Raw genomic sequence first — 13,896 nt, forward strand, 5'->3', positions numbered from 1 at the left:
CCGCCCTCAAGAAGAGGCACGGCAGAATGGTAAAAATTCATAGTAAAGGCGGTCAACCACAAATATAAGTGTTCTGCCGTTTCTAAAATTGTCGGGACTGTCATTAAAATGAATTTGAGACGGTGTGATACATACCATCTGTCCCATGTTTGAATAATGAAGGACTGAAATAGTATTACAAAGTTTGAGTATGTTTTGCTGCAGAGTTTGAGTTGTTGCACAGCCAGCCAAGCAAGTCTGGATGTGTCACAATCTATGGAGTCAGCTAAGTAAATTCAGTTGTTACGGCGCTTAAGAATATTGTAACAATTTCAAAAGGACATCTTGTTACAAGGTTACAATTAAGAAGTTATAAAAAGTAAAACACTTCTCCTTTTTCCATTGCGATCAACTTGTGAAAAATCTAGTCAAGTTAATTCAGTTGCAACGGTGTTAAACATTGTTTCAAGATTGTTTCAAGAATATTGCAATATTATTATAAGGATATTTTGCAACAAAGCAACAATTAAGAAGCCATAAAAAGCTAAATAATTTTCTCCTTTTTTTCAAGTGAGATTAACCTGTGAAAAACTGGTGATAAAAATCACAATGGACATGGTTTAAAATACACAATTGGAGTGATCAGTAGTTGCAATGATAGTAAGATCCATTAGCACTGTCACAAGAATTATCTAGACACATATTGTTTTCAAGATATTTTATTAAAATTAAAAATCAAAATTAGAGAGGAAGACCAATGATTGTAACAATTGGCCAATAAGTTTCTGAAAATTCAGATTTCTTGCCAATACTGAGGTCTCCTGTCTCTATTAAAATTAAATTATAGATATTGTCATAAATTATAAACGTTAGATTCAATAAAGTATATACCATTTTATCAGTAAAACTTATTTCCAATTACTTTCTGTAGCAAATACCATTACATTCTTATGCACACACAGACGCACATCCAGACTCCCATTCTCACCCACAAACCGATGCTTCTATTCTCACACATTCAAGGTCCCATTCTTACCCACATATTTAAGCTTCCATTCTCACCCACATATTCAAGCTTCCAGGCTCCAATTCTCAAACATATGCATATTCAAGCTCCCATTCTCACCCACACACACAAACCCAGGCTCCCATTCTCACCCATATATACGCACATTCAAGCTCCCATTCTCACCCACACATACATACATTCAAGCTTCCATTCTCACCCACACATACACATTCAAGCCCGCGCACAGCTTCCGCTTCCTCTCTCTTCCAAGCAGGAAGATCAGTTGGCTTCTCCTGCTGCCACCGGCCTCCTGCTATCTTAAGAACATAAGAAAATGCCATACTAGGTCAGACCAAGGGTCCATCAAGCCCAGCATCCTGTTTCCAACAGTGGCCAATCCAGGCCATAAGAACCTGGCAAGTACCCAAAAACTAAGTCTATTCCATGTTACCATTGCTAATGGCAGTGGCTATTCTCTAAGTGAACTTAATAGCAGGTAATGGACTTCTCCTCCAAGAACTTATCCAATCCTTTTTTAAACACAGCTATACTAACTGCACTAACCACATTCTCTGGCAACAAATTCCAGAGTTTAATTGTGCGTTGAGTAAAAAAGAACCTTCTCCGATTAGTTTTAAATGTGCCCCATGCTGACTTCATGGAGTGCCCCCTAGTCTTTCTATTATCCGAAAGAGTAAATAACCGATTTACAACCACCCGTTCTAGACCTCTCATAATTTTAAACATCTCTATCATATCCCCCCTCAGCCGTCTCGTCTCCAAGCTGAAAAGTCCTAACCTCTTTAGTCTTTCCTCATAGGGGAGCTGTTTCATTCCCCTTATCATTTTGGTAGCCCTTCTCTGTACCTTCTCCATCGCAATTATATCTTTTTTGAGATGCGGCGACCAGAATTGTACACAGTATTCAAGGTGCGGTCTCACCATGGAGCGATAGAGGCATTATGACTTTTTCCGTTTTATTCTCCATTCCCTTTCTAATAATTCCCAACATTCTGTTTGCTTTTTTGACTGCCGCAGCACACTGAACCGATTTCAATGTGTTATCCACGAAGACGCCTAGATCTTTCTTGGGTTGTAGCACCTAATATGGAAGCCAACATTGTGTAATTATAGAATGGGTTATTTTTCCCTATATGCATCACCTTGCACTTATCCACATTAAATTTCATCTGCCATTTTGATGCCCAATTTTCCAGTCTCACAAGTTCTTCCTGCAATTTATCACAATCTGCTTGTAATTTAACTACTCTGAACAATTTTGTGTCATCTGCAAATTTGATTATCTCACTCATCGTATTTCTTTCCAGATCATTTATAAATATATTGAAAAGTAAGGGTCCCAATACAGATCCCTGAGGCACTCCACTGTCCACTCCCTTCCACTGAGAAAATTGTCCATTTAATCCTACTCTCTATTTCCTGACTTTTAGCCAGTTTGCAATCCACGAAAGGACATCGCCACCTATCCCATGACTTTTTACTTTTCCTAGAAGCCTCTCATGAGGAACTTTGTCAAACGCCTTCTGAAAATCCAAGTATACTACATCTACCGGTTCACCTTTATCCACATGTTTATTAACTCCTTCAAAAAAGTGAAGCAGATTTGTGAGGCAAGACTTCCCCTGGGTAAAGCCATGCTGACTTTGTTCCATTAAACCATGTCTTTCTATATGTCATTATATATGTTCTACCGATCTTCTGCTTGGGGGGAGGGGGAGGAAGCGGAAGCTGTGTGCGGCGCTTCTGCTCTCCCCCCCCCCCCCCCCCCCAAAAAAAAAGGAAGATCCGTGGGCCATACGGCCTCAGGATCGCTCCCCCCATGTGGGCCATGCATGGAATGGCGTGCCGGCTCTGGGTCCTTCTCTTTGCCGCATGGAGATGGGATCCCTCGACGGCCTTGCAGGTCCGGTACTCCACTTTTGGTTCCAGTTGGGTGGGCCTGGGTCCAAAAACTGGATGGGCAGCTGCCAACCCAGTCCCACCTGTGGCTACGCCTCTGAGATGATCTTAATCTCCAGATGATCTCAGCTTCACAAATAGCAGGAAAAGGCAATGTTAAGAGCAAACATTCTCAGTAAGTAAAGTCTTGGACCCAGGACGGTGATGCCAAGGCATGCCGATGACTGTGCTTATGTCTAGGCCTTACCTCTGCAGATGAGTGAATCAATGATGTCGATGGCGTTGGGGAGGATTTGTCTTCCGAACCATCCGATCGGTGCTTTTTTAATAGAACTTTTTTAGAAGCTCCTACCGGTGAGGACTTCGATGAAGTGGATGGAGAGGGAATCAACTGCAGACTGAAGAGCTGTTGAATTTTCTCCTGGCGCAGTTTTCTTCCTTTGGGTGTCATCTCTTGGCATTGCTGGCAAGCGGAGATATCATGTTGATCACCCAGACATCGAACACACTCTAAGTGCGGATCTGTAACCCACATTGTTCGGTTACAAGTCGGGCATTTTTTAAAACCCGATGCCATGGTATCACCGAAGGCAGTCTGTCTGAAAAAAGAGAGCAGCGTTTTTTGAAAAGTAACGCTGAATTACTTCACCAGCCGGTGAGGTGAGAGAAGTGAGATCCCGTGAGGGAGAATTTAGGAAAAAATGACTGTTTTTAGTCAGAAACTGAGATAATCTCAGGGGGCTCCGGTGTCCATGCTGCTAACCAGCGGCGTGGAAAAACGAAGACTGAAGTGTGAGACCCCTGTGGCAGAGAATATCATGGCATGCTGGGCATGCTCAGTGGCCTCACAGGGCCAGTCAAAAGTTTCTAGAAACTTTGACAGAAGTTTTTCCCGCACTAGGGCTCCGTTACTGATGTCACCCATATGTTTATCTGCTTTACCGGCTAACGCCCCGCCATGTTTAGATATTATAATTAAGCCGCCGTTTCTTTTGTTTCATTGCCTTTTCTAGTTCTTTTCAGTTACACTGTCCTTTACCTCTGACTAGCCTCCAAGTTATCTACCCTTGTTATATGTAACTTCTGCTTCTAGTGAATTGTTCTTGTTTAAGTTATACCCTTTGTTACATGTAAACCGATCTGATATGAAATTTTTCATGAAGGTTGGTATAGAAAAGTGTTAAATAAATGTGAGGACTACATTCTGCTGTCCTGGGATAACACCTATTACAAGGTAAGCAATTTTGCTTTCTCTACTGAGCATGTACAGCCTTAGTCACTTCCCTGCCTCCTAGGCAGGGCCCTCAATCTCGTTTTATCCACCATGCCTGTAAGTCATGTTTCTTTGCTCTCTCTCACAGTTACTGCAGTAAAAGTTTCTGGAGCTGCAGAAGCTGTTTTTTCTCATAAGGCTCTGTGGGGTTTTTTCTCCTTCATGTAGGTTTAGGTATTTTTGTGTTCATGTTTTTCTTGTTTTAATACTTTTCTGTCAACTGCATGGTGTGTGGGCCTAGTACCCAGTACTATCTGATCAAAGTTTTGCTTTACACGTACAAATTATGCTGCCTAGCAGCTTTCAGTTTTATTCTTTCCCCCAAACTTCGTGTGTTTCTTGCTTTTGTCTGTTACCTCATGGGATCTGCAGTTCGCAGGGTTCTTGTGTGGTCAGGTTAGGCCTGTAGACTAGAGACTCGTCTGAGTTCTCATCCAGGTAGGAGTTCCATGAGTTTGACTGCTAGGCATTTGGTGGAAGCCCAGACAGTGAAGGCTTCAGGATTGATTCCTCCCCTTTCTTGTCCTGCACAAGACTGCAGGGGTACTGGAGAAGAAATGTTCCCATGGAGGGAGAGCTCATCCCCCCTCCCCCTCCCCCCCCCCACACACACATTTAAGTATCCATTTTTTGGTGTTTTCTTTTATTGTACCATCACTTGGATAATTTAGTACAGGTGGTATATAAAGTTCAATAAATCATTCTTGGGGGAACCATATTAGTCTCCTTAGGCCCAAATTAATCATCTTTGATGCCCTGGATGATGTAGCCTCTCTTCCTGCTTGCCAGCATGCTCTTGCAGGGAGGTCTTCAGGGAGGAGTGTGAAAGCCAGATAATGGGCAATCAACATTGCTGAAGCACAGATGGTGCCATGTCCCGATATCTGATGCCCATGCATATTCATGTCTCAGAGTACCGGTGGAAATCTACACTGACCCATTGCCTGTTACCCATGTGAGGTGCCATCCGGTGCTGTCACACTGTCAGTTGTTGGGCTTCTGAATGGGGCATTGTAGAGTGTCAGTGAGCATCTTGTGACACCAGGCCCTCAGTGTAGTGACCGTCACTAGTACTGAGTACCTATTGCATTTCCTTTTTCTTTGTTTTTGAAAAGAGATGACTATTTAGTGCAAATAGGCAAATATGAGTTTTACCCTTAATTAGAATGATTTTTTAAGTTTGTTATATACAGAATGAACGTTAAATGTAAGCCCTTTTAAGGGTGGGGTTCTACTAACGTTTGTGCCTATTGATTTTTTGTTCCTCTTTTGTATTCCATACTTTTGCAGCACTAAACATGACACTTTACCAACAACAATGTTAGTTTGTATGAATTGGTTAGTAATGTGTATAAGTGAAATATTTTTGGGTATGAGATAAGTGAGGGTGGTTTTACATTGTGCAAATATATGGGTGTTTTTTTAATGGAGGTCTAGGGGAGTGTAGGGGTTTACAGGAATGGTGTGAATGATGTGTGAGTGTTTAATGTAAACATATGAAAAGATGGTGAAATTATTTATAGTTATAAACTTGAAATAAAATAATTTAAACAATAGAAGGTGGTATAAGAGTTGATGAATTGGTGAGCAGAACAGCAAGGTTTTCTTGTTTTTCTTTTGAGTAGTAATGTGGGTAACCAATTCTGGGTACTCAACAGGCAGTGATGCCTATTCCTGTACTTGTAGATCACACCAATTTTTTTTTTTTTTAAATAAGTGTGTAATATTCTTTCCTTCCTGTTCTAGGTGGAAATATTTTGAAAAATTTAAACTTAATTTTCTTTCTTATTTTGTGTGTAAAATGTAAACATAGGCAATAGAAAATTTGGACTCAGAAATGAAGCAGAAGGAAGATACACTTAAAAGTACTTTGCAGAAGGAGTTTTCCCGTCTTATTAGTGCCCTGCATTTAAGGTAATTGCTTTTCTTATTTATATTTAAAAAATTGTTTTTCTTTATATTGAACCATTAGATTAATGTGAAATTTTGTTCAGCTTCAATTCTCCAAGGACAAGCAGGATAGCAGTCCTCACATTTGGATGAAATCTGATGGAATCCAGCCCAGAAATTTTGTCTTTCTAGAACTTTGTGCCTCATTAGACATACCTGGTATACCATGTGTCCATGCGGAGGCTTTCACTCTCTTCTTTTCCGTGAGCCCACTGGTCATGGTTCCCTTCTCTCCTGCTTCCAGTGGAAATTTTTCTCAGGTGAGATTTGAAGGTTTATTTGTCATGGGGTCCCGCAGTCTTGTTTCTTGTTTTCATTTTGTTCCTGTACTTGATTGGTGCACCTTTGTGTACTGATGGCTATTGACCATTTTGCGGTAGTCTAGTTTGTCGTTGCTTACCTGCTTTTCTGGCAACCCATAGATAAGCAAACCAGCAACTCGTGTTGCCCCTATGCACCAGGATTAGGTCTGTCAAATTCCTATGATTGATGTATCCTGTACCTGGGGGCATCATATGACTTCCTGAGGTGTCACTGGTGTGTGACCATGACATCCAAAAGATAGTCCCATCTGGAGCTGATGGATAAGCATTTTGGGCACTGAAAGACTTGACCCATTGACATCGAGACAGAGATGCACCAGATACCAGTGATGCATTGGTAAGGACCAGAAACAAGCCATCACTTGCCTCTTCCCATTCAAATAAAGCATTAGGTTCCACTTTTTCTCTTCTGGCATCAAGGAACTCCAATGTCTGGCATCTGTTGAAGGCAGAGATTCACTGGAATTGGTCTCTGTGTGTGGTGCTGGGAGTGGGAACAGTCTGACTGTAGCTAACAACTCTCCCACCCCTTCCTGAACCAGTCCTGTGGAGAGGAGAGCTTATCCTCTGGCCTGGGAACAGCACCAGTCTCCAGGAGTCCAGGTATTGCTGGTTCACCTCTCAGTTCCCAGGAAGAGGTAGCCACTCTTGCCTCAGTTTATGTTGACATCAGCAATCTTTGAAGAGCTGGACAAAAAAAATACTTTTCCTGGCGTGTAGCCAGATGGACTCAGAATGAATGGGATAGTATCCGCGTGCTAGCAGTTGGAGACGGATCTGACGTCAGCACGGGGGTGTATATATATCCCCACAGGAAGTGTAGCAACTCAGTAATTTCCGTCTCCAAAGCAGTTTGGAGTGCCTGCACGCTAGTCGAGCGTGCTTTCCAAGACTACTTTAATTTTTCTCTTTTCTTATAATTCTAGATTCTACTTTCTACTTTCTGCAAAACTATCGAGCCCTGCGCTCCTGCGGTGATACCCGAAGGTCACTCCCCCAGTTGAGCTGCCCGGGGTGATTCCCGTGATCCCCCCGGAGGTTAAGTCCTCGGTCCAGGGGCCGAATCGCGGCAGGGACACAGCCCCCGGGCGAGGTTCGGGTGAGGCTTACGAGGCGCCTCGGTCCCGGCGTGGACGAGGCAGCGGGTGCATATCCTCAAACGCGGTGGTGAAGGTATTTGCCCGCTCTCCCCGCAGCCGGAGACTGCCTGGGTTCCAGCCGAGAAGCGCCGAGGTTCAGGTGAGGCGTACATCTCGTGTTTTGGGTCTCCGAAGGAACAGAGGATCGGCGGCGTGGCACGCCAAGGAGGGCGCCATTTTGTGGGCCTCGTTCAGGTAGGGCGCCGGTAATAGGCGCAGGTTTCTTCCTCCTTGTGCGTATATTGCCTTATTGTTGCTGAGAGCATATTGAATGCCACTGAGCAAGTATTGCTAACCGCTTACTGCTAAAAGCCTATTGAATGCTATTGAGCGTATATCGCTAACCGCATATTGCTGAGATCCTATTGAATACTATTGAGCGTATATTGCTAACCGCTTACTGCTGAAAGCCTATTGAATGCCATTGAGCGTATATTGCTAACCGCATATTGCTGAGAGCCTATTGAATACTATTGAGCGTATATTGCTAACCGCTTATTGCTGAGAGCCTATTGAATACTATTGAGCGTGTATTGCTAACCGCTTACTGCTGAAAGCCTATTGAATGCCATTGAGCGTATATTGCTAACCGCATATTGCTGAGAGCCTATTGAATACTATTGAGCGTATATTGCTAACCGCTTATTGCTGAGAGCCTATTGAATACTATTGAGCGTGTATTGCTGACCGCTTATTGCTGAGAGCCTATTGAACGCCATAGTGCGTGTATTGCTAACTGCATATTGCTGAGTGCATATTGCATACAATTGGGCTGTTTTCTTGGCCGCCTATTGCTAAGAACATATTGCGCATATTGCTGCTGCATATTATTATTATTGTGCACCTATTGTAGTGAGCGCCTATTGCTGCCGCATAGGGTTATTATTGTGCGCCTGTTGTATTAAGCGCCTGTTGCTGCCGCATATTATTATTATTGTGCGCCTGTTGTATTAAGCTCCTATTGCTTCCGCATATTATTATTATTGTGCGCCTGTTGTATTAAGCGCCTATTGCTGCCGCATATTGTTATTATTGCGCGCCTGTTGTATTAAACATTCAGCGCATATTTTTCAATGGATCAGAACGCAGCAGCATCTTCAGCGACGGCGCCGCCTGCCTCAGGCATTAAAGCCCTTGGCCTCTGCTCTGCATGCCAGCTTAGAGCCACGCACAGTGAAGAGCCAGACTCCCTATGTGCCCAATGTGAGGAGGCCGTGGGACCCTCAGGCCAGGACCGGTCTCAGCCACGATTTGTTGACAGTTCCCCAGGGGCTACCCCGGATTTAGGGGGCAGTCTCGACCAATCAGGAATCCCGGGGGATCTTGTACCCCGGCGATTAGAGGCTGCTTCAATTTCCTGGGTGGATCTCTTTAAGGGGATTCATGCCTTCGTACAGATGCAAACGGCTTCCCGTCCAGGCCCTGCGGTTCCTGTGGTTCCTGCGGTGGCTGCGACTGCGGCGGCTGCTGCGGCTGCTGCTGCGGTGGCGACTCCTGCGGATCCTGTTCCTGGACCCTCACGCCCTTATCGTGAGCGGGACCCTCCGCCACTGGACAGTCTGGATCAGTCAGACCAGGAGGTCTCACCGGACGAGTCCGAACTCCCGGACGAGGGGGACCTTCCCCCAGGAATTGAGCCATATAGAACCATGAGGCAGTTCTTCCCTAAAGAGGATCTCTCCGACCTGGTGTCTGTGTCTGGCGGAATTGGATATTACAGGTCTCAGCGCTTCGGTACCCTCCGCGCAGAATCCCCTGTTGGAAGGTCTTCATCCTACAGCCCGCCATTTTCCATTCTTACAAGTGGCACAACAACTGATAGATTTAGAATGGGCGGCACCAGTGGCTTCCTTCAAAGGGGGCAGGGCTCTGACGAGCATGTACCCATTGGCGCCAGCTATCCAGGACCTCCTGGCGTGCCCTCAGGTGGACGCCTTGATTAGCGCTGTGGTCAAGCGCACTACCATTCCGGTTGAAGGGGGAACGGCCCTCAGGGAGCCTCATGACCGGCGACTGGACGCCATTCTGAAACAGACCTTTGAGGTGGCAGCTCTATCTTTGCGGATCGCAACCTGCTGCACAGTGGTGACGCGTGCCTGTTTGTCACAGGTTAGAAACAACGCTCCAGCGGCAGACATGGAGTCAGCTCTTTCGTTCCTTAGGGATGCTGCATCTGACCTGGTCCGTACAACAGCTAAGGGGATTTCATCTTCCGTAGCTGCCAGGAGGCAGCTCTGGATCCGGAGATGGTCAGCTGATGCACCTTCCAAGACATGCCTCACCAGATTGCCCTTTAAGGGCTCTTTCCTATTTGGCAGCGACCTTGATAAGCTGGCCAGTACATGGGGTGCCTCTCCAGTGCCCAGACTGCCGGAAGATCGGTTCAGAAGGGGCCAGCACGCCTTTCCAAGGCCCTCCAGGGGCAGGAGTTCGCAACGCTTTGTTCCTTACAGGGGTCGCTACCAGGCACCACGTCCTCAGGCCCGGAATCAGTCCTTTCGGACCAAGCAGCACAAGAGGGGAGCGGGCCCGGGCTCGGGTCCCGGCAGCGCCTCCCAATGAGAATCCGCCGATTCATCTGGGGGACGGAGCCATAGGGGGCAGGTTAACCCTCTTCTACTCCAAATGGGTCGAGATTACGTCGGACCAGTGGGTCCCTGCCATTATCCGGGAGGGATATTATTTGGACTTTCATCATCTCCCTCCGGACAAGTTTGTGGAATCTTCCTGTCCCACACACAAGAAGGCAGCATTGGAAGCTACCCTGGCGAGGCTCCTGTCCTTGAAAGCCATCATCCCAGTACCTGCCTGGGAAGTGAATTCTGAACACTATTCCATTTGTTTCATGGTACACAAGAAAGGGGGCACCCTTCGGCCTGTGATGGACCTCAAGTCGGTCAATCGATACTTGCGGGTACCGAGGTTTCGCATGGAGACTCTGCGCTCCGTCAAGGCTGCAGTACAGCCAGGAGAATTCCTCACGGCATTATTTATTTATTTATTTAGGGTTTTTATATACCGACTTTCTTGATATATATATATATATATATATATATATATATATATATATATATATCAAATCAAGTCGGTTTCCATTTAACACAACTGTCGCCGGGGGGCGTTACATTAAACAATAAACATAGTATTGAACAGAGAATGTGTAGAGTTACTTTAAAACAAGTAATAAGGTCCTGATGTTCCTGAGGGTACTAAGTTAGCGGTAGACTTTATATTGCGCTATTTTGATCTTTGTCCTGTGTCGAAGTGATCCTGCAATTCCGGGAAGGCTTGCCGGAAGGCATTAGACCTATCAGAGGCATATCTGCATATCCCAATCCATCCGGATCATCAGCGCTACCTACGCTTCAAGGTTCTGGGACGCCATTTCCAATTCCGGGCTCTGCCCTTCGGGTTGGCCACGTCACCACGGACATTCACCAAGGTGGTCGTAGTGATAGCAGCGGCGCTCAGGAGGGAAGGAATTCTGGTCCATCCTTACCTGGACGATTGGCTGATCAGGGCGAAATCTCGAGAGGAGAGCCTTCGGACGACCGACAGAGTAATCGCCCTTCTGGAAAGCTTGGGCTGGGTAATCAACCTCAGTAAGAGCTGCCTACAGCCTTCCCAGTCCCTGGAATACCTAGGAGTACGGTTCGACACCCGGACAGACACAGTCAGTCTCACTACCAAGAGAAGGTTGAAACTTCAGCAGCGTATCCAGTATTTGGGAGCCAGTCGGTCCACAGCCTGGGATTATCTGCAGGTTCTGGGTCTCATGGCATCCACCCTGGAAGTGATGCCTTGGGCGAGGGCCCATATGAGACCTCTACAATACTCCCTGCTCTCTCACTGGAGCCCCCGTCTACGGAACTATTCCACGCACCTTCCTCTGCCAGCCGGGGTGCGGACCCAGTTGCGGTTGTGGTTGCAGTCCAACCACATGAGCAGGGGGTCGAAGATGTCCTCACCCACGTGGACCTTGCTCACCACGGATGCCAGCCTGAGCGGCTGGGGAGCACACTGCGAAGAACTCACCGCACAAGGGCGGTGGAACAGAGAGGAGTCAGCATGGAACATCAACCGTCTAGAGGCCCGGGCAGTCCGATTGACATGCCTTCGATTTGCTCACAGACTGAGGAACAGAGCAGTCAGAGTGATGTCCGACAACGCCACCACGGTGGCATACATCACGGTGGCATACGTCAGGGCGGAACCAGAAGCAGACAAGTATCTCTGGAGATCGCCCCACTGATGGCTTGGGCAGAGGCGAATCTTCAGGACATCTCCGCCGTCCACATTGCCGGGAAGGACAATACCACAGCAGACTTCCTCAGCAGAGAAAGCCTAAATCCGGGAGAGTGGCAGCTGTCACCCACAGCCTTCCAGATGATTGTGGATCACTGGGGGATTCCGGACATGGATTTACTGGCGGACAAGTCCAATGCTCAAGTAGCCAGATACTTCAGCCGCAAGCGCGACCCGTTCTCACACGGAATCGATGCCCTGGTCCAGCCGTGGCCTCCAGGGACTCTGCTATACACCTTTCCTCCATGGCCGCTGCTGGGCGCCATCATCCACAAGATTCAGAAACACCGGGGCTTAGTTCTTCTAGTGGCACCAGACTGGCCAAGAAGACCCTGGTACGCAGACATGAGAAGACTACTGGCAGGGGAGCCTCTTCCCCTGCCTCCTCTCCGGGACCTTCTACGTCAAGGTCCCATCCTCCACGAGGATCCAGCTCAATTCTCTCTTACGGTCTGGCCATTGAGAGGGCTAGACTGAAGAAAAGAGGTTACTCGGAGCCCATGATTGATACACTCCTCCGAGCTCGCAAGTTTTCCACATCCCTCCCCTACGTTCGCATCTGGAGAGTATTCGAAGCATGGTGCGACACTCACGGCACCAGTCCACATGTGACCACAATCCCTATTGTGTTGGATTTCCTGCAGGATGGACTTCAGAAGGGTCTCTCCCTCAGCTCCTTCAAGGTTCAGGTGGCTGCGCTGTCTTGCTATGGTCCCAGGAGGGATGGCAAGACCATCGCCAAGCACCCAGATGTTTCTCGCTTCCTGCAAGGAGTCAAGCATATTCTTCCGCCACTGAAGTGGCCTGTGCCTTTGAGGAACCTCAACCTTGTTTTGGATTTCCTCGCGGGATCGCAGACTTCCTCTTAATCACTGGGGGAGGAGGAATAGCCTAGTGGTTAGAGCAGTGGACTATGAACCAGGAGACCAAGGTTCAAGTCCCGCTGTCACTTCTTGTGACCCTGGGCAAGTCACTTTACCCTACATTGCATCAGGTACAAAAAAAACAACTTAGATTGTAAGCCCTCTGGGATAGAGAAATACCTACAGTACCTGAATGTAAACCGGTGTGATATCTCAATTGAGATGAATGTCGGTATATAAAAATAATAATAATAATAATAATCCACCTTCAGACCCCTTCGGGGCCTGTCTCTCCATTCTCTAACCTTGAAGATGGTGTTCTTGCTGGCTGTATGTTCAGCCCACCGTATCTGAGCTACAAGCACTGTCCTGCCGTGGTCCATTTCTCAGAATCACTCCGGAGGCTATCCATCTTCGGATGGTCCCCTCCTTTCTACCGAAAGTGGTTTCACAGTTTCATCTTAACCAAACCGTATCCTTGCCTACCACGGCGGGTTTGCAGAAATCTGAAGAAGGGCGTTTATTGCGCCATCTCGACATTGGCAGATTCCTGCCCAGATATCTGGAAGTGACACAACTACTATGAAGGACGGACCATCTGTTCGTCCTGCACAGCGGGAAGAAGCAAGGTGAAGCGGCCTCGCGGCCCACCATCACCCGCTGGATTAAAGAAGTTATCAGAGCAGCTTACGTAGAAGCCAGGAAGTCTCCGCCTCTACAAGTCAAGGCTCATTCTACCAGAGCACAAGCAACATCTTGGGCTGAATCCAGGATGCTGTCACCTGCAGAAATCTGTAAAGCGGCGACGTGGTCCTCCCTCCATACCTTCTCCAGATTCTACCGTCTGGATGTCCAGGCCAGGGAGGACTCTGCATTTGTGAGGGCGGTACTACATGGTCCTCAGGCAGCCTCCCGCCCAGGCTGGGAGTAAAGCTTTTGTACATCCCATTCGTTCTGAGTCCATCTGGCTACACGCCAGGAAATGTTGAGATTACTACCTGATAATCTCCTTTTCCTTAGTGTAGACAGATGGACTCAGCATCCCGCCCAGCTGCCTGTGTACATGGGTTTCACCGATTCAAGGTAAGCCATGTCTTCTGTTCCATAAGAGTGTATACTCTGCCTGGTGTCAACG

The 13,896-nt window shown here is 46.9% G+C and overlaps 1 protein-coding gene across 1 annotated transcript in view; it reads left to right on the forward strand.

Annotated features, from left to right (window-relative positions):
- Positions 1–13,896, forward strand: part of RNF17 (ring finger protein 17) — a 1,084,608-nt gene that overhangs the window by 167,677 nt on the left and 903,035 nt on the right. Inside the window, exon 5 of the mRNA XM_029603155.1 lies at positions 5,995–6,095. Within this exon, the coding sequence (XP_029459015.1) occupies positions 5,995–6,095 (101 nt within the window). The remainder of the gene's footprint in view (positions 1–5,994; positions 6,096–13,896) is intronic.

Source organism: Rhinatrema bivittatum, chromosome 5 (genome assembly GCF_901001135.1).
Source record: "Rhinatrema bivittatum chromosome 5, aRhiBiv1.1, whole genome shotgun sequence".
Taxonomy (NCBI): Eukaryota; Metazoa; Chordata; class Amphibia; order Gymnophiona; family Rhinatrematidae; genus Rhinatrema; species Rhinatrema bivittatum.